At 40.3% G+C, this 22,036-nt stretch overlaps 1 protein-coding gene across 6 annotated transcripts in view; it reads right to left on the reverse strand.

The window, feature by feature from the left end:
- SIK2 (salt inducible kinase 2) overlaps nucleotides 1-22,036 on the reverse strand; it is a 142,349-nt gene that overhangs the window by 31,762 nt on the left and 88,551 nt on the right. For all 6 annotated transcript variants that reach the window (XM_066373351.1, XM_066373343.1, XM_066373308.1 and 3 more), the window contains 5 exons: nucleotides 20,274-20,398; nucleotides 19,722-19,845; nucleotides 18,162-18,382; nucleotides 16,021-16,173; nucleotides 8,303-8,467 (listed from right to left, as the gene is read on the reverse strand). In XM_066373351.1, coding sequence (XP_066229448.1) covers nucleotides 8,303-8,467; nucleotides 16,021-16,173; nucleotides 18,162-18,382; nucleotides 19,722-19,845; nucleotides 20,274-20,398 — 788 coding nt within the window. The remainder of the gene's footprint in view (nucleotides 1-8,302; nucleotides 8,468-16,020; nucleotides 16,174-18,161; nucleotides 18,383-19,721; nucleotides 19,846-20,273; nucleotides 20,399-22,036) is intronic.

Here is a 22,036-nt window from a genome sequence, read left to right on the forward strand (position 1 = left end):
TGATATCAGAGGCCTGCACCTATCACAGACACAAGATTGTAGCATAGGAGGCTGGTAGACTATTATGGACCGAGCATCTGTGTCTCCCCTAAGCCTGAGTGTGGCTGCATTTGGAGATGGGGCCTCTATGGAAGTGCAGTTAAGCGAGTCTGGGGAGCTGATCCAGTAGGACTAGAGTCCTTATAAGAAGAGACACAAGAAAGCTCTCTCTCTCTCCATACCAGCACAGAGGAATGTTTATGGAAGGACGCAGTGAGGTTGTCCTCTGTAAGCTAGGGAAAGAGCCCTCATTAGAATTCAAATTGGTCAAAACCTTGCTCTTGGACTGTGAGAAAAATTCATCTGTTACTGATGCCTCCCAGTCTGTGGTATTTAGTTATGGCAGTTGAGGGGACCAGTACCTGATACTAGCCAGGTGAGTTTGGAGGCTGGGAATGTGGCTTATTTAATTGTATCCTGAGTGTCTAGCAACTCTGGAGTATAGTGAGGAGGTGCTAAAGGCTCAAATTGTAGCTCTAGCCCTTATTAGTAAGTTGCTTAATTTCTATAAAGTTCTTTTTTTTTTTCACTTGTAAAATGGAAGTTGTTTGGGAGGGTTAACTAAAATAATATATATAAAATAGCACAGTATCTTAGGTACCCAATATATTGTATCTGTTATTGTTTCTTGACCAAAGAGAATGCTTTATAACAATAAAATATTAAAGTATGAGAATAAAAATACAATATTTTCTTTTACAGTACTTTTACCATCTTGAAGCAAGTTAGAATAACCAGGTGAAGAAGGAAAGAACTGGGTAACCCCAGTGCTAGAATTTTCTCCAGAGGAAATAATTAGAGGTATAGTCAAAGATTTAGACACAAGGGGATTTATTCACTTGAAGCACATAGGAGGGTGAAAAAAAATTTAAGTATCTAATGTCCAAAAATAGAAGACTACATATACTGCTCACAAAAATTAGAGAGTATTTTATCATTCATATAAAGCTATAAAATATCCCCTAATTTTTGTGAGCAGTATAGTTAAATAAGGGTACATCTCATACAATACACGAATTGTTAAATATTTCAAAGAAGATTTCATGATATGGGGAAATGCTCATGATGTCATATTATGTAAACCAAGATACAAAATGACATATAACAGAATGTAATTTTGTTTGAAGACGTCTCCCTACTTCCTGAGTCACTCTGCACCCACACACCCACTCACCTGTCCCATCTATCTAAAACCCTCCTAGGAAATATGCTTCTCCCTGTAGTGGGATTATATATAAGTTAATTTTTTTCTTTATCTCTCTCAATTTTCTATGAGTGATCCTGATTGGTTTTTAGTTTTTGCAATTATAAATTTAAAAACTCAAATTCAGAAGTAAAAGTGCGATTTCTTCCCTTTACAGTGTTAGAGGTTAACACTGAGTTTGGAGTACAACCTTTTCAGCCCTCCTATGTATTTACTGCCTCTATAACAAGTTATTAAAAATGTAAATAGACACAGAAACAGAGCACCTTTACTGTGCATTTTCACAGGTTAGCCTCACAATGCCTGCCGACTCTCTAGCTATAAAGATGGTAACTTGGAAAATCCAGTTATCACACTCTCCAACAAAATGTTGAAAGTGACTGAAATGTGGTTGTGTGTGTATAAAGAAATGCATGATTCCCAAAGTAACTCTCAGAATAGAAAGACTGACACTACAGAGCTTGTCCATCAGTCCTCCTTATGGTCTCTATCACCTGGGTGAGTGGTTCTCAGTTACTGCTCAGAGTTGGGTGACTGTCTCAGAAAGGTGCTACTTTTTGGAGGAAGCCCAAACCAACATTTCTTTTTTTTCTTTTCTTTTCTTTTTTTTTTTTTTAAAACAAAGGACCCTTTAATTGTTTTGTTTGTTTTTTTTTAATTTTTTTTTTTTTACAGTGACAGAGAGAGAGTCAGAGAGAGGGACAGATAGGAACGGAGAGAGATGAGAAGCATCAATCATTAGTTTTTTGTTTTCATTGATTGCTTTCGCCTATATGCCTTGACTGTGGGCCTACAGCAGACTGAGTAACCCCTTGCTCGAGCCAGCGACCTTGGGTCCAAGCTGGTGAGCTTTGCTCAAACCAGATGAGCCTGCGCTCAAGCTGGCGACCTTGGGGTCTCGAACCTGGGTCTTCCTCATCCCAGTCCAATGCTCTATCCACTGCGCCACTGCCTGGTCAGGCCCAAACCAACATTTCAATGCAAACTCACTAAAGGATTTCAGTGACTAAAGTCGAAGATGACTGGGAGGGAAGAAGTGAAACCTCTGAAACGCACAAAGCTGCCACCGATTCAGAGGAAATAAGTGAGCAGCACGTGCAGTTAGGCAGTGTCCCCTAGGAGACAATGAATGGGTGCTACAGGGTAAATGCGGACTAAGCAATACAAACCACAGAGGACATGGGTCTCTGATACTGGGTGTGTGTGTGTGCCTTTACTGATGGGCCCCAAAGAAAGTACTACTAGGGAAGAAGAGACAGCATTTTTGCTGACTTAAACAAAATAGTCCACAAGTAAGACCAGTGGGCATCTACAGCCCAAAGTGGCTCTACCAGTGTGAGTGGCCAGTTCTAGTGTGGTGCTGCTTTTCCTACAAATGCAAATACACTATCTAGCTACTATCTATATCTTTCAGAAAATCATTCATTTCCTATATGTTTCCTAGCTATGATAACAAGCACAAGCTTTAAAAATAGCGTGTCCTATATAATACAGCAGACAGTGCCTAATCTGTATTTTGGGCCTGATGACCTCACAGACTGCAATTTAAATTTTTTAAGGGACTTAGATCTTAAAAATAAATAAATTATGTTGCCCCAATTTCTGTCTAAATTCCTGGGTGAGAATGTAGTAACAGTTTATGAGGTTATTGAACATGTTAGGTGTAGGGAAAACAGCTGTGTCAGGCTTGCTCACTTGTACTTTGCATGATTAGTGTGTGAGCAGTCTATGTCAGGCCACGAGTGCTTTCCTTCAGGGCAGATTGAGGATCACTTGCCCGCCACTGTGCAGGTTGCCATTTTGCTTTGTTTGCCTGCTGCCACGAGAAGAGGTTTTCTAATAAATGGTAATGGCCCAATGCTTTCCAACTCTGCAGTTCCTCTATCATCTGCCGGAATCCAGTGTGAACCTGCCTGGCCTCAGCCACCCGCATCACACTAGACAAAGGAAAAAAAGACTGTCCTCAGGAAGTGATGTCTCAGAGGCATGGACACTAACTCCTCGTATTCAGCAACTTGGCTAATACCTGTCTGTGCAGCCTAGCATTGAGCTGCTTCGACTGTGCTCTAGGCAAAATCACTGTTTAGCTTCTGAGTCAGCATTATCTCCAGGGCTCCCTATTTCTGATAATGGCTCGTACCATCCCTATTATCTAGGCTCAAAATACTCCTACCAGTTTGTACTGCTCTCTGGACCCTAATATTCAACCAATTTTGTCTGTATAATCTCATTTATATAATTCCCCTCTTCTCTAGTTTCTTAAGCACTATCCCAGTTCAGGCCCTTATTATCTCCCCCACTGAACACATGTTCTGAACTTCACTGTCCTTGTTACCAGTCTCTCCCCTACCCAATGCGGTCTATGTATTCTTCCTGGCTAATTTATGAAGTACAACATGGATCACAGTGATTCTCTGATCAAAAAATTTCAATTGTATCCTACTACCTTGAAAAAGTCCACTTGTAAAAACTCTTTTGATGACACTGAACACATTCCAACATTGAGAGCCCTAGTCTAGAGAAAAGGCCTAGTCCTTTGCCTGCCATTCAAAGCTAAGCTGTCTTTATTTCGTACAACTCCCCTTCACAACCTCTTTCCTCAGACACACTGAGGTACAGCTCTGACCCAGATGGACCCAGGCTTTCCTGATGTGTGCTATTGCCCAGGTTCTCCCCCTACGTAGCACCACTCTTGTTTCTACCCACCCAGATTTGCACACCTCTCAATGGCCAGCTCTACTGTTACCCAGAGGCCTTCCTGTTCAAACCAGCTAAAATCAGCTCCCCGCTGCTTACTTCTAGTCTTGCAGCATTTTGATTTATATTTTTTAAAGTACCAATTATTCTGTAAACCAATATGAAGGAATAGAAGAAGAAATCAATAAAATAATTCCATTGACAACTGCATCAAAAAACATAAAATATCTAGGAATAAATTTAACCAAACAGGTGAAAGCCCTGTACTCTGAAAACTATAAGACACTGAAGAAAGCAGAAGACACAAAAAATGAAGCATATACCATGTTCATGGATTGGAAGAATTAATATTGTTAAAATGTTCCTACTATCAAAGCAATGTACAGCTTAAATGTAATCATTATTCAAATACCAATGGCATTCTTCTCAGAACTAGAACTAATCCTAAGAGACTGCCTATAGCCAAAGAAATCTTGAGAAAGAACAAAGTGAGAGGGATCATGCTTCCTGATTACAAAATTTACTACAAAGCTACAGTAATCAAATTTAGTACAAAGCTACAGTATGGTACTGGCATAAAAATAGATACAGACATCAATGGAATAGAGAGCCCAGACATAAATCCTCCAATAAATAAATAAATAAATTGACTTATATGGTAAATTAATCTATGACAAGGAGGTAAGAATATACAATGTGGTAAAGACAGTCTCAATAGTAGTGTTGGCAAAACTGGACAAATACCTGTAAAAATGAACCAATTCTCTTTCTTACACCATACACAAATATAAACTCAAATGGGTTAAAGAGTTACATGTACTACCTGAAACCATAAAACCTCTAAAAGAAAACAGGCAGTGAACAATTAATAGAAATTATTTTTTTTTTGAGAGAGAGGAAGGTAGAGGGAGAAGGGGAAAGAGAGAAGGAAGAGGGAGAAAGAGAAATAAGGGCATCAATTTGTTATTCCTTTTGGTTGTGCCACTGATTGCTTCTCATGTGTGCCTGATGGGCTTGAACTGGCAACCTCAGGGTTGAGCCAGAACCCTTGAAAATGAGCTGGTAGCCCAGGGATCAAATTGGCAACCTTGGCACTCTGGGATGATGCTCTATTTACCAGGGTTAGCAGTAAACTCTTTTTTCTTTTTTTAGTGAGCGAGAGACAGATAGAGGCAGAAAGACAGGGACAGACAGACAGGAAGGGAGAAGGATGAGAAGCATCAGCTTGTAGTTGTGGCACTTTAGTTGTTTATTGATTGCTTCTCATATGTGTCTTGACCAGGGGGCTCCAGCCAAGCCAGTGACCCCTTGCCCAAGCCAGAGACCTTGGGTGTTAGGCCAGCAACCTATGGGTTCAAGCCAGTGACCATGGGGTCATGTTAATGATCCCATGCTCACCCAGTGACCCTGCACTCAAGCTGGTAAGCCTGTGCTCAAGCCAGATGAGCCCGTGCTCAAGCCGGTGACCTTGGGGTTTTGAATCTGGGTCCTCTGCATCCCAGGCCAATGCTCTATCCACCGCGGCACTGCTGGGTCAGGCAGCAATAAACTCTTTCAACATTGGTCTCAGTAATATCTTTTGGATACATTTCCTTGGGCAAGTCAACAACACCAAAAAAAAAAAAAAAAAAAAAAAAAGGGACTGCATCAAATTAAAAAGTTTCTGCACAGTGAAGTAAACAACAAAACAGAAAGACAAGTTACTGAATGGAAAAAGATATTTGCCAATGACACATCCAAAAAGTGGTTAATATCTGAAATATATAAGGAACTAAAACAGTTTAACAGCAAAAGCAAACTAACGAACAAAATCATCTGGCCTGTGGTGGCACGGTGGATAAAGCATTGATCTGGAATGCTGAGGTAACTGGTTTGAAACCCTGGGCTTTCCTGGTCAAGGCTCATAGCAACTATGAGTTGGTACTTCTTACTCCTGCTCTCTCTTTAAAATCAATAAATCAAATGTAAAAATAAGGAAAGAAAGAACAAGAAAAAGAAAGAAAGAGAGAGGCCCTGGCCAGTTGGCTCAGTGGTAGAGCATCAGCCTGGCGTGCGGAAGTCCCGGGTTCGATTTCCGGCCAGGGCACACAGGAGAAGCGCCCATTTGCTTCTCCACCCCTCCCCCTCTCCTTCCTCTCTGTCTCTCTCTTCCCCTCCCTCAGCCAAGGCTCCATTGGAGCAAAAGATGGCCCGGGCGCTGGGGATGGCTCCTTGGCCTCTGCCCCAGGCGCTAGAGTGGCTCTGGTCGCGACAGAGCCTGGTTGGGCGCATGCAGGAGTCTGTCTGACTGCCTCCCCGTTTCCAACTTCAGAAAAATACAAAAAAAAAAAAAAAAAAAAGAGAGAAAAAGAAAAAAGGAAAGAAAGAGAAATGAATGAATGGGCAGAGGACCTGAATAGACATTTTTCCAAACAGGAAATACAGATGGCCTATAGATCTATGACAAGATGCTCAATGTCACTAATCATCAGAGAAATGTAAGTTAAAACCACAATGAGCTATCACCTTATACCTATCAGAATGGCTATCATCAATAAGTCAACAAACAAGTGCTGGTAAGGGTGTGAAGAAAAGGGAACCTTCCTGCACTGTTGGTGGGAATGCAGACTGGTGTAGCCACTGTGGAGAACAGTATGGAGATTCCTCAAAAACTTAAAAACAGAGCTGCCATATGACTCAGCAATTCCATGTCTAGGTATATATCTGAATAACCCAAAACACTAATTCAAAGAAACATATGCACTCCTATGTTTATTGCAGCATTATTTAAAATAGGCAAGAAATGAAGCAATCTAGGCCTCCATCAATAAAATGAATATATATAATAAAATAAAATGAATATAGAAAAATGTGATATACATATACAATGGAATATTGCTTAGCAGTAAAAAGGAATGAAATCTTGTCACTTGTGACAGCATGGATGGCCCTAGAGTGTATTGTGCTAAGCGACAGAAGTCAGACAGAGAAAGGCAAATGCCATATGATCTCACTTATATGCAGAGTCTGAAAAAATCAAAACAAGTGAAGAAACAAGATAAAAACCAACACATAGATAAAGAGAACAAGCTGATGGTGGAGGGGCTAAAAAACAACCAAGACTCAATTATATTTCATTAATTTATTCAGTACCTGGCACACTGTCTTCAATTATGCCTGTCTTTTCTGTTAGGCTATAAGCTCTGAAGCGGAATTCATGTCTGAGTCACCTTTTTATTATCTAAACAGGCTAAAAAGACAGGAAACCAATGTTTATTAAGTACCTGCAATTTGGTCAGAACCTCACACACATCTTACTTAATCCTCAAAATAGTCACATAAAGTTGGTTGTCTCTATAATATAAGAGAAAACAGAGGTTCAAAGAAGTTAGTTACCTAGCTCAGTTCACATAGTGAGTAAAGAACAAAGTCTAGCCTGACCAGGTGGTGGCATAGTGGATAGAGTGTTGGACTGGGATGCGGAGGACCCAGGTTCAAAACCCCAAGGTTGCTGGCTTGAGCACAGGCTCCTCTGGCTTGACTGCAGGCTCACCAGCTTGAGCCCGAGGTCGCTGGCTTGAGCAAGGGGTCACTCGGTCTGCTGTAGTCCCCCTCTCACAAGGCACATATGAGAAACCATGCAATGAACAACTAAGGAACCTCAACGAAGAATTGGTGCTTCTCATCTCTCTCCTTTCCTGTCTGTCTGTCCCTATCTGTCTCTGTCTGTCTCTCTCTGTTTTTGTCACACACACACAAAAAAAGAACAAAGTCTACTTTGAATATACGCCAAGGCTTGCCCATTTATATGATCCTTTGTACAATACTTGATGCTAAGTTTATAAAACACATATTAGAAGTAAATATCCATTAAATGAGAGAAGCTGTCACCTTGCACATTCTAAAAGTCACCTTTCTGTAGTACACCAGGGTAAACTTATGTCCTTTACTCATGTCCAAACAGGACAGAAAGATGGCCAAACAAGCCAGCTTGTCACTGCGCAGCTACAGCACATGCAGCGGGAAATAGGCAATCAACACAGGCATAGCTTCAGTCAGTTATGTTTATTTTCAGAATTACAATGTTTAAAAAAATATTCAAAACCTATGTGGGACCTAGAAACCTGAAGAGAGAAACACCGACTAGGGAAGAAAGAAAGACGGTGAGGTCTGACAAGTCAGTGAGAGAGCTGTGAGGATAAGCAGGTGATGGGAGCTGCCTTCAGCCCTGAATACTTTTTTCTGGTCTTTGGCACAAGAACAGCACTCCTGAGAGACTTGAGAAAATGGCAAAGTTCAACAAAGTCCAAGTACAACACCTGCGGACAAAATCAAAGTCTCCAGCCAACCTATAGACTCAGAGTCCCACAAACATACCCGTACCTTTGGAGTGTCAACACACTCTTCTTCCATAAAGGCTGCCTCTGCCTGGCAGCTGGATGCTGGGAATGGAAAGGCCTCCGCAGTGGATGCCTGCGGGAGGAGGGCCGATCGCATCAGCCGCATATTCGGTGAATGCACGGTCACTGGGAAGCCCACCGTCTGTGCCTATAAATATGGGAAGAACACATGGTTTGGGAACATTAATACTTTCTATATAAATTTTTGGAATAAAATAATTCTTCCTGGTACGAGTAAAAGATAAATTGTTATTTGTTGGAAACTCCAGAAAAGATTTGATGAAATATGTATATGGTACAGGTATTGATGTGAAGCATCCTCAGCAATCCACTGTTCTTTTTCCTTGACACAGAGAGGGCCAGGGACAGACAGGAAGGGAGAGAGATGAGAAGCATCAATTCTTTGTTGCAGCACCTTAGTTGTTCATTGATTGCTTTCTCATATGTGTTTTGACAGGGGGGCTACAGCAGAGGGAGTGACCCCTTGCTCAAGCCAGCAAACTTAGGCTCAAGCCAGCAATCATGGGGTCATTTCCATGATTCCATGCTCAAGTCAGTGACCTGTGCTCAAGCTGGTGAGCCCGTGCTGAAGCCAGTGACCTCAGGGTTTTGAACCTGGGTCCTCTGCATCCTAGTCCAACGCTCTATCCACAGCACTACCACCTGGTCAGGCAGCCATCACTATTCTGAGATAGGTCATACACGCTCCATAATGAGGTACATAACTTTCATAGAGATGACAAGAAAGCTAGTCTTTGTAATAATCTAAGAATGCTCCTTTTTTTTTTTCCAATCAACAAACATATGTTGTCTATAATCTTACATATATTACCCCGGAAAGTTATAAAGAAAATCCCTGCCTTTAGGAGCTCAAAACTGAACCAGGGATAGACACACACACTCACAACTAAATATAATACAAGTACACTGCAGTAAGTGCTATTTATCTGTCTGTCTTTTTTGTGTAGGGGTGGGGTGGGTAAGATGCTATTTATTTCTTGGCAAGGGTGTGTGTGTGAAGAGGAAGAAAAAAGAAGCAGCAGTTACTTGGAGGTGACAAATTCTTGTCCCTCTTTGAAGGAGACACACAGCCAGAACACAGCTTGCTGGCCCAGCGGAAAGAGAGAAGCCGATAGCTGAGTAACTTATGTTCCTGAAGTCAAACTACTATAGAAAGCTCCTGGTGGTGTTAAGTCCATTCTTCATGTCTCCTTGGTTAAGAACTCTAAGAAAACAAAGCATTAAAACTCTTCTTTTGAAAAATCATTTAAAAAAGATCCTTCCATTCTGACGGTGGGCAAGGGTTGATTTATTTTTTTATTTTTTATTTTTTTTCTACAGAGACAGATAGAGTTAGAGAGAGGGATAGACAGGGACAGACAGACAGGAACGGAGAGATGAGAAGCATCAATCATTAGTTGTTCATTGCGCATTGCAACACCTTAATTGTTCATTGATTGCTTTCTCGTATGTTCATTTCTTGACCGGGGACCTTCAGTAGACCGAGTAACCCCTTGCTGGAGCCAGTGACCTTGGGCCCAAGCTGGTGAGCTTTTGCTCAAACCAGATGAGCCCTCGCTCAAGCTGGCGACCTCGGGGTCTCGAACCTGGGTCTTCTGCATCCCAGTCCGACGCTCTATCCACTGCACCACCGCCTGGTCAGGCGCAAGGGTCAATTTTAAAGAAATTGTTGGATAATCTGTTCCTCCTCATCTCTTCAAAACTAGCAGAATAATATATTAGATGCATTTTGAACATAACAGACATTGTGAAACATCTGAGGGAAGAATCATACTAGTTTCTAAAAGGCAGAGGAATGGCCTCTATCTTTTTTGCCATAATCACTTCAATGGGTATAGGATGGTAAATTTTATTTATTTATTAAAATTGATTTTAGAGAGAGAGAAAGGGAGAGAGAGCAAAAAACATCAATCTGTTCCTGTATGTGTCCTGACCAGGGATCGAACCAGCAACCTCTGCACATTAGGAGGAAGCTCTTAACCAACTGAGCCACCTGGCCAGGGCTAGGATGGTGAATTTAAAATTCAAACAAACAAAAAGTAACAGATGGTATAATTCTAGCGTCTCCTCTCCCAAGACCTGTTTAATTCCTGGCATCATCACTTACTAACTGTGTGAACATCAGTAGGCTACTTAACCCTTCTGAATCTTATTTTCTTCATCTATAAAAAAGGGCACATTACCTATCTCACAGTGAAGTTAGTGTAAAAGGTAACATGTAAAATCCTTCACTCAGTAATGTTAATTCCTCCTTTCTTTTTCTTTCTGAAGTCTTAAAATGATCACAAGAATTTAAAATAGGAATTAGACTGCAAAGTGAATACAGTTTGTTCTCAGGCACTATCTAACGGTTCTCAGTTAGAATTTCAGGTTGATTGTTTTCAATGATGGGGAGATGTGTTAGAAATACATTTTATATTTGAATATACTTTGTATCTAGAATATACTTTATATTTGGTACATTGCAACACCACTGGGCATACTGCATGAAATAAAGAACAGAATAGCAATAGCAAAGTGTTGTATTGTTACAAGGATGGTAAAAAGGAGCACAAATACATTGGCTACCACTCTGAGCATGATAGAGAAAGAGCTTGTCTCATATTGTCATTCTGCAGGCTTATATCCTGGGTCACTTTTGAAGCTAAACAACTTTTCTTTCAAGCATTGGTCATTAAATTAATATTTTTTAGCCACCATATCACAATGTATATTCTTCTCTCCCTCACATAAAATTTTCAATCAAAACATAAAGGTGAACTTTGATTTGTTTCTCAGAATTGTTAGACTGGCCCCACATGAAAGTAATCCACATTATTAGGTCAAAGCACTACCGAAAAATATCACACTGGAAGCGAGAACCCAGTGTGGTCACTCTGACGTGCAGCTCCTTCTCAGTCCCTACCTTTCATCCACGGTGACTTCTCACACGGCAGGGTAGTGCCATGCCAGACTAGGCATAACACATTTTCCCCAACAACTGTCACATTCAACTTGGACTCTGACAACATTTTACCGTGAACTTGGTAAGGACAGAGCAATAACACATTTTATTCTGACAGTCACTTCATGGTAGGGTTTAGGGGTCTGCTTTTTAGGATTCTTGCAACCAGTGAGGGGACTAAGTTTTTTTGGAATTAGATAAGTTATAAATATTCAAATGGCATGCTCAGCTCTACAGACCTGACTAAAGAATATGTTATAACTAGATGATTAATATCCCAAGGAAGCAGACATTAACAGTTTCTTTGGTAATAAACAATGATCATCTCTAATCAACTAACTGTAATGAATTTATAAAGTACATTTACTTTTTAAGATTTTATTTATTCATTTTAGAGAGGAGGAGGGGAGGAGCAGGAAGCATCAAGTCCTATATGTGCCTTGACCAGGCAAACCTAGGGTTTTGAACCAGTGACCTCAGTGTTCCAGGTTGATGCTTTATCCACTGCGCCACTGCAGGCCATGAATTTAAAACCATATGTTTATTGTTTTGAATCTCTTATTCTGACTTTTCTTTCTAGAACCATGAAAATAAAAATAATGTTCCTTCCTATGAGAAAATCTTTACTGTTCCAGTTAGAATACGCTTGTTATTAATAGAATTGTGTCTCCCTGCCCAAATCCATATGGGCAGTTGTAATTTATTAGATGCATTTTGAACATAACAGACATTGTGAAACTGTAAATCCAGATTTACAGTTGTATAAATTAATGAAGAATAAATAATAACACAAGAATAAACTCTGTTTTGCATACTCACAACTGTGAACCTCCTTTTGCCAGTCCTTTTATGTTGAAGCCCTAACCCCCGATATGACTAAATTTGGAGATAGGGCCTTAAAAGTGATAAAATTAAGGTTATTAGGTTATAAAGGTGGGATTTTTTAGGACTGGTGTCCTTCTAAAAAGAGGACGAAGCACCAGCTCTGTCTCTCTCTCTCCACACATGCAAAAGAAAAGCCATGTAGGGCACAGCAAGAAGGCGTCTCTCTACAAACCAGGAAGGAAGTCCTCACCGGAAACCAAACCTGATGGCATCTTGATCCTGGACTTGAAGCCTGCAGAACTGTTAGAAAGTAGCCACCCAGTCCATGGTACTTTGTTATGACAGTCCTAGTTGACTAATACAATACTTTCCATAACAGTTATGGAAAGCAACTTTTTTTTTCTTTTTTCATTGAAGTGAGAGGAGGGGAGATAGAGAGACAGACTCCCGCATATGCCCTGTCTGGGGCCCATGCTCAAATCAATCGAGCTACCCTCAGTGCATGAGGTTGATGTTTTGACCAATCAAGCCACTGGCTGTGGAGAGAAGAGGGAGAGAAGGTGGAGAGGGAGGGGAAGAGAAGCAGATGGTTGTGTGACAAAGGATTAAAAAGTTAGCCGAAGCAACACCATTTTGTGCCTCCAGGAGCCCACCCTTTTGAAATGTTTGCAAAGCTAAGTCAAATCGCAAGTTGTGCTGTCAGGAGTATATATCAGCATGCCAGGAACTTGTGATAGGGACTTTTCAAAAATGCGGCAGAGAGCTCCCTATTTTGCTTTAAAAAGTTTTTTTAAAAAAATTTATTGATTTTAGTGAGAAAGGAAGGGATTTTAAGACATAGAGAGAGAGAGAGAGAGAGAGAGAGACAGGAACACAGAGCCATTCCTACATGTGCCCTGACTGGAGATCAAACCAGGAACCTCTATGCTTCAAGATGATACTCCAACCAACTGAGCTATCCAGTCAGGGCCTGTTTCACTTTTGTAGCTGCGCTTACATCTGCTAGTTCCTGATAAGCTAACTGATTCTGTTTCGCTTTTGTAACCAATGTCTGTTTTGTTTCTGTAACTGCCGCTTACATCCACTAGGCTTCCTTATCTAAACTTTGTAGTTTTTGCCTTTATAAGCCTTGAACCCTAAGCATTTGGGGCTGCATGATATAGGTCTGTCCTAACCCCTTGCAGCCGCCAGCTAATAAACTCCTCCTAAAAATTCATCTGGACTTTTGTGTCTTTGTGGAACTCGCTGGTTACTATACAACAGTTGCTTCTCATGTGTGCCCAGACTGGGGATTGAACTCAGGACATCTGCAAGCTGGGCCAATGCTCTATCCGCTGAGCAAACTGGCCAGGGCCCAGTATTCATTTAAAATAAAAATTCAGCAAAGTGGGAATAGAGGGAACATACCTCAACATAATAAAGGCCATATATGTATATGACAAACCCACAGCTAATATTATACTCAATGGGCAAAAACTACAAACATTTCCCTTAAGATCAGGAACAAGACGTGGATGTCCACCTTCACCACTCTTATTCAACATAGTACTAGAATTCCTAACCACAGCAATCAGACAAAGAAGAAATAAAGGTATTCAAATTAGAAAGGAAGAAGCAAATCTGCCATTATTTACAGATAACAAAAGATTCTCCCAAAAAACTACTAAAACTGATAGATGAATTCAATAAAGTAATAGGATACAAAATAACTATTCAGAAATCAGTTGCATTTTTATACACCATAATAAACTATCAGAAAGGGAAACTAGAAAACAATCTCATTCACATATGCTTCAAAAAGAATAAAATACCAGGAATAAATTTAACTGAGGAGGTAAAAGACTTGTACTTGGAAAACTATAAGACACTGAAAAAAGAAATTGAAGATACAAATAAGTGGAAGCATATACTAGCTTCATGGATAGGAAAAAGTAACATTATGAAAATGTCCATATTACCCAAAGCAATCTATAAATTTAGTGCATTTCCTATGAAATACCAATGGTGATTTTCACAGACGTGTAACAAATATGTAATCCAAAAATTTAAAAGGAACCACAAAAGTCACCAAATAGTCACAGCAATCTTGAGAAAGAAGAGCAAAGTTGGATAAATTAGGCTACTTGATATCAAACTATACTACAAGGTCAAAATAATCAAAACAGCCTGTTACTGGCATAAAAACAGACATATATCAATGCAACAGAATAGAGAGCCCAGAAATCAACCCGTGTTTATATGGTCAATTAGTATTTGACAAAGAAAGCAAGAATATACAATGGGGTAAATACAGTCTATTCAATAAATGGTGTTGGGAAAATTGTGCAGATACATGTAAAAAAAATGAAACTAGACCACCAATTTATAACATATACAAGAATAAACACAAAATGAATTAAAGATTTAAAACCATAAAACCTCTAAAAGAAAACGTAGGCTGTAAAATCTCTGTCATCTCTCTTAGCCATATTTTTTCTGTTATACCTCCTTGGGCAAGGAAAACAAGGGAAAAAATAAACAAATGGGGCTACATCACACTAAAAATGTTTTTGCACAGCAAAAGAAACCATCAAGAATATGAAAAGACAACCTACTGAATGGGGAAATACATTCGTCAATAATACATCTGATAAGGGGCTAATATTCAAAATTTATAAAGAACTCATAACTCAATACCAAAAAACCCCAAACAATCCAATTAAAAAATGGGCTGAGGTCCTTAACAGACAAAGGAAGACACTGAGATCACTAATAGACACATAAAAGGACGCTCAATGTCACTAATCATCAGAGAAATGCAAATTAAAACCACAATGAGATATCACCTCATACCTGTCAGAATGGCTATCATCAATAAATCAACAAACAACAAGTGTTTGTGAGGATGTGGAGAGAAGGGAAACCTCACGCACTGCTGGTAGGAATGCAGATTGATGTACAGCCACTGTGGAAAGCAGTATGAAGTTTCCTTAAAAAGTTAAATGGAACTGCTTTATGACTCAGCAATTCCTCTTCTGGGAATATATCCAAGGAAACCCAAAACACTAATTCAAAGAATACATGTCCCCCTATGTCCATTGTAGTGTTATTTACAATAGCCAAATCTGGAAACAGCCCTGGTGCCGTCAGGAGATGAGTGGATAAAAAAGGTGTGGTACATTTACACAATGGAATTATCCCTCACCCATAAAAAAGAATAAAATCTTACCATTTGTGACAGCATGGATGGACCTAGAGGGTATTATGGTAAGTGAATAAGTCAGTCAGAGAAAACAAATACCATACGATTTCACATATATGTGTAATCTAATGAACAAAATAAATAAAGAAACAGAATTGAAACAGACTCATAGATACAGAGAAGAGACTAATGGTTGCCAGACAGGAGAAGAATTGGGTGAAAAAGATGAAGGGAATAAGTACTTATCACTTTTATGCTGAATCTTAACAAATAAACAAACAAGCAGAACAGGAACAGACTCAGATATAGAGAACATTTAGGGGGGCTGAGAGGGTGGGTGATAAAGGTGAAGGGAGAAAGAAGTACTAATCGGTAGTTAGAGAACAGTCATGGGGATGTAAAGTACAGCGGAGGGAACACAGTCAGTATTATAATAATATGTAGGGTGTCAGATGAGTACTATATTTATTGGGGTGATCACTTCATAAGTTACATAAATGTCTAATCATCAGTCATACACCTGAAACTAATATGATATTGTATGTCAACTGAAATTGAAATAAAATAGGAAAGTGCTAAAACATTTGAAATCTAGTGAACGACAGGCAGAAACTTTATGGAAAAACAACCAAGGATGAAATCCTAACTCTTTGTACTACAAAATGAAAAATGTGTCAGCCATGTGACTAGGCACATGCATAGATAAGACTATTGACTAATAGGGCGTTACCTTGGCAACTGTTTGTTCAGCCACAGTGCTGGGCCGGCGCTGGCGGGCATCAAGCCTCTGCTCCACAGGAAAGCTGCTCCTGTGTGACTTCAGGCGCTCCACCAGCAAGTAATAAATGGCAGCGAAGTGATTGTAGCTCTTGTTCTGCAATGACTGAAAGAGAAAACAAGTGCTGAAGGCAAAGACCCATAAACCAACCCAATGATCTACCTTTGTGTTCTTAAAAACAGAGTAACAAAGCATGCCTTAAAATGAAAGCAGTTCCAGAGTTCCTAATGAAAGGCAGGTAATTCAAGTTTCTAGTATTAATTATACAAATGTGACACCTTTAAATGACCTGACTGCCCCTTTGACATTAATGTGATCCATTTATTTTTCTTCATTCAGAGAAAATGCCATCACTGTTTTCTGTGGACATTCCTCAAGGCTGCCATATGGTCCCACCTCACTGCTGTAACTGTGGTGAATGATCGGTTAGCAACCTGAGCCAGAGGCTCTAATTCCACACCTTCAACCAGGGGTAGTCAACCTTTTTATACCTACCGCCCACTTTTGTATCCTCTGTTAGTAGTAAAATTTTCTAACCGCCCACTGGTTCCCCAGTAATGGTGATTTATAAAGTAGGGAAGTAACTTTACTTTATAAAATTGATAAAGCAGAGTTACAGCAAGTTAAAGCATATAATAATAATTACTTATCAAGTACTTTATGTCGGATTTTCGTTAAGTTTGGCAGAATAAATCTTTATAAAACAACTTACTATAGTTAAATCTATCTATTTATACTTTGGTTGCTCCGCTACTGCCCACGATGAAAGCTGGAACGCCCACTAGTGGGCGGTAGGGACCAGGTTGGCTACCACTGCCTTCAATACAAGCCCAAACCATTGCAAACTCTCAAGTGAAGGATGAAAGTCTTTGGGGAACATTCTGGTGATTACTTTGGGCTGGAGACTGACATTTGGATGCTTCGATTAGAGACAATGTGTCTTCATTCTTAGGTAATTTTTTCCTCTTGTTTTTGCAGTCTTGCCCTCTTGAAACTTGAAAATAAAGTTGCCTTCCAAGTTTTCACATCTCTTGTTGGCCAGATTTCCCAGGGTACTAATGATACAGAGACATAACTGCTCCTTTGGCTTCTAATGCCACCTGACAGTCTGCATGGGGCTCTGGGCAGTGCACCTCAGAGCAGAGCACGGTCAGCAAAAGTCTCGGGCCAGGAGAACTGTGCACACAGCTGCTGGTCTGTCTCCACTTCATGGACACAGAAAACACCACTGAGTGCACGGTGAGTAAAGCAGGCCAGCAAGTCCGGTTTCACTTACAGCTACAGGCAAGGAAAAGGCAGCAGAGGAGACCTTAATATTCACAAGGGAATATTTAATATCTTTCTTGTTACAGTTCCTCCTTAAAAGTTTTCTTTCTTTCTTTCTTTCTTTCTCTCTTTCTTTCTTTCTCTTTCTTTCTTTCTTTCTTTCTTTCTTTCTTTCTTTCTTTCTTTCTTTCTTTCTTTCTTTCTTTCTTTCTTTCTTTCTTTCTGTTTTTTTACTGTTGTGGCAGTATTAAAAAATGTATATCTTATGAATATGTTAACTATTAAAGAAATAAAAGTGATGAGAAGTTTCCTAGGTTCAGGACATTCTCAGTTCTATGGCCCATAATATTTTTCAATTAGGAATCTACCTGCTTTGCTTCTCAGTTTGTCCAGTTCTCAAGCTGAATCCACTGGCTCTCCTACCCTGAGCCTGCCACTCCTGTGTTCTGCTTAGCCTTCAGCCTTGCTCCATAGCTGCTCATCTAAGTTCCATATAAGCTAGTTTCTTACCTATATGAAACTTTATGCTTCATCTTGAAAGCAATTTGCTACTTTGTATTTGTTAAACTCTAATCTTTATCTTTTCTCAGTTCTATATAAAACCTTCCTTTTGAATTTTTTGGCTGATGGGGCAAAGGCAAGAGTTTATACATTGAATAAAAGTAAAAAAATAGACTCTGATGTGATCTTCAGGGAAAACTGAACAGTATGTCGAGGCGACGGGGATGGCCATGCTAAAAGACCGGGATGACAGATGTGAGCAGGAAATTTCAAGTTTCTGAGTACAACAGATTCCTAATCTTTAGTCAAATCTCTGATCACTTTACCTCAATGGTTTTCTGCTGATCTATTCCAAGGCCATGCATCAGTCGCAGAACCTGTTCATTAAACTCCCCAATGGATGGCTCATTTTCTTGTCCTTGTGGATAGAGAACAGGTCTCTGTACCGGAACTTCTACAAGCATCCACTTATGCTCCTTGATTTGAGCTATGGTTAGCCGTTTGGACGGGTCTAGGACCAACATCCTTCGAATAAGGTGTTCACAATCTATGGAAAACACAATGTTACAAAAGTCACATAAGTCACCTTGCACTTCAGAGTGTTTGCTTGATTCATGTGACTTTGCACAATGACATTAATCTTTGTATCCTTCACAGTGCCCAGAAAGCAGGTCAAATGAATAAATGAATAATGAAGGTTACTTATATTTACCAAGCTCACATGGTGAATGCTGACACACAAAATTAACCATCACCATGAATGAATACTTAAGAAAAACAGGAGGCTGTATATCTATCCTATTCTGTGCTAAGTGAACCTTTCTCCTAAATTTGTCAACTCAAAGTGGACATAGACTTTGATTTCCACAAAAGGAACAAACAAGCCTTCTTCCTAGCATATGCAGGTAATAAATGGACCCTGTCACGACTAAGGCTGATAGACCAAGGCTGTACGTGAGGCGAGAGCTCTCCAGTGGATGGTCGCTTTCTCCTTGTCAGTGCAGCTGAGAAGATGTATGCGGAACAGTACTTCCTTCTGATGACACTACGAAAACTGCACTGCTGCACCTGTGGGCACGAGCTCATCTCGAAGCTGACATTGTGCTCCTTACCATCCCACAAAAGCTCACCTTAGATCATGTGCTACATGCCAGGCCCAGTGCTAAGGGCTTTCTGCAGAGTAATCTCATCCTCACAACATCCCTATTGGGAACTATGTTTATTTACATTTCATAAACTGCAGAAATGGAAGCACAGAGAGGAGACACAACTTGCCAGTGTCAGACCACTAGTAGGTGGTGAACCCAGGACTGAAACCTGGCAGTCTGGCTCCAAAGTTTACACCCCTCACTGTTGGAGGGTTATTCTACTATTACTAGGAACAAAAAAGTTAAGAATGATAATCAAAAATTATTCTAAGGAGTAAACTTTACGGCCGCCAGTATTACAACCCAATATAAGACTGGTAGGGATTATGGCATTTCATCTTAATTCAATAGTGTTGCTAGTGGTTTTAATTAAAAATTCTTAATTTTGCCACTTCCTGCCAAATATATGGGAAAATCCATTTCAACTTAGAGTAAAATGGTTGTGAATATGTATCTACAAGGAGCTTCTCTAAGTCTAAAATAAACCTGGGACATTTATAGACCTAGAGTAAAGGGTAAGTAACACTTGCTGCTCTTAGTCTGGGGAACTTTGTTTCAATTAAGTAGGCTGGAACTTTTCTCACCTACATGGAGGGCTGCTTATTTCTATGCCTTTTAATGTAGCTCAGTCACTTTATACAGCACCCAAACTCTTAGGAAGAGGGAGGCTTCGCCTAGGCATTTCATTTGGAGCACCAATTCTGTATAACACAATTAGTAAAAAGAACATGTTGTTACCTTCTGACATAAAATATGGAATCCGGAATCTTCCTTCCAAGACCCTTTGCCTCAAAATAGGAAGAGTTGGTCCATCAAAAGGCAGAGCTCCACAGACGAGGACATAAAGAACAACTCCCATGCTCTAGGAAAAAAAACAACAGGGGCGTTTTTCTACCAAGAACTTCAAACACTCTTTGTTTTTCCAAATATCCCCAGGGTTCTTAAAATCTTATGGACTCAAAAATTTCTATTTGAATTTACTATTTTGTTAAATTTGAAAGAAAAAAATCTGAAACCTGATTACTACAATAAACTATCCTATAATAAATACCAAAATATCTGAATTTAATAATTTTTATTATTAAATTACTGCTGTTAAAATGATAACATCTGTCCTTAGAAATTCTTTCATAGAATCCAATTCAAGATGCTCAGTTAAATACAGTCCAGTGGACAGGGAAAGTGTGAACTACTTGCCTATGTGTTAGATACCAAGAGCTTCAAAGATGGGTCAGAGTATTCAAGTATTGTCATTATAGGTACATTTAACACAGAAAAGCAAAGCAGTACCCAGATATCCAGCTGTGGTCCTTCATACTGCTGCCCTTCAAAGACTTCTGGGGCTGCGTAAGGGGGGCTGCCACACCATGTTGCCAGCAGTTCACCAGTTTTAAAGAAATTCCCAAAACCGAAATCTATTGGAATGGAAATAAATGTTAACTTTCATCCACGGTCTCAACTACAGTGATTTTCTCTTTAACAAATCTTATAATATGCGATATTAGCAATATCACTACTATTTACTTTGTGAGGAATGGGATGACATCTACCTCGTGATGTTTCCCCTAGCGCTCAGTATAATAACTAGCAAATATCAAGCATTCAAAAAAAATTTTTTTTAATTAAAAAAAAAATTAAACTTTTATTTATTTATTTTTAAGTGAGAGGAGGGGAGATAGAGAGACTCTTGCAGGTGCCCTGACAGGGATCATCCTGGCAACCCCATCTGGGGCCAATGCTTGGACCAACTGAGCTATCCTCAGTGTCTGGAGTTGATGCTCCAACTGATGGAGTCACTGGCAGGAGGGGAAGAGAGAGAGAATGGGGAGAGGAAGGAGGAGAGAACCAGATGGTCACTTCTTATGTGTGCCCTGACCGGGGATTGAACCCAGGACATCAGCATGCTAGGCTAATGCTCTATCCACAAAACCAACTGGCCAGGGCCAAAACATTTCTTTCTTTCTTTTTTTTTTTTTTGTATTTTGTGAGAAGCAGGGGGAGGCAGACAGACAGACACTCCTGCATGCACCCGACCGGGATCCACCAGGGGGTGATGCTCGGCCTATCTGGGGCATTGTTCTGCTGCAATTGGAGCCATTCTAGCGCCTGAGGTGGAGGCCATGGAGCCATCCTCAGCACCTGGGCCAACTTTGCTCCAATGGAGCCTTGGCTGCAGGAGGGGAAGAGAGAGACAGAGAGAAAGGACAGGGGGAAGGGTGAAGAAGCAGATGGGCGCTTCTCCTGTGTGGTCTGACCGGGAATCCACACACCAGGCTGACGCTCTAGTGCTGAGCCAACTGGCCAGGGAAAAATTTCTCTTTTTTTAAATGTTTATTTCCTCAGTGCAGAGCCATCTCCTCCTGGCTTGGCACCCAATTAGTGCACAGCACTGACTGGACAGTGAGCTTTAAGAGGTGCCTCCAGAGGACTGGATGAAGTCTCGAGTGCCAGACTGACTGGCTATGACTTTGCATCAGTCTTTATGAGCCTGAGTTTCCCCTTCTGTAAAGCTGAAACAAATGCAGTCAGAGGTGGTTGTCAGAATCCAACGAGTTAACCATAACTCCCACTCTGTTCACACCTTGAGGCTTTGCCATAGTCCAGTCCACCTCTCAGGCCAAAGCATTCTCTTAGCTGGTCGATGTGAAAGTTGGAGGCAAGCAGCAGTAACAGTAAAACAGTCACAACCCCAACACTACAACTTTGTGGCAGAGTACAGACTATGAAGTGAGGAGAACTGGAGCAATCTCCCATTTGTCCCTTTCTAGCTTTAAGTACTTCAGGTAATAATTTACCTTTCCTGAACCGTAGTTTCTGTATCTATAAGTGTGGGCATAACCCACCTACCCAAGAGGATGCTGTGAGAATTAACAGCTATGAAGAATGCAAAATGGCTTCTCGTTCTGTGAAGCATCATTACCAACTACTGCCTTTCAGACTAATAGGTACTGAGAAAACATACAAGAAGGGTAGAAAAAGTAGAGAGGAGCTTAAAGGCTCAGAGAGAAAAGACAGTGCATGTGGGAAGGAGCCTCAGGCACGGTCTAAACCTG

This window comes from Saccopteryx leptura, chromosome 1, assembly GCF_036850995.1.
Source record: "Saccopteryx leptura isolate mSacLep1 chromosome 1, mSacLep1_pri_phased_curated, whole genome shotgun sequence".
NCBI classification, from domain to species: Eukaryota; Metazoa; Chordata; class Mammalia; order Chiroptera; family Emballonuridae; genus Saccopteryx; species Saccopteryx leptura.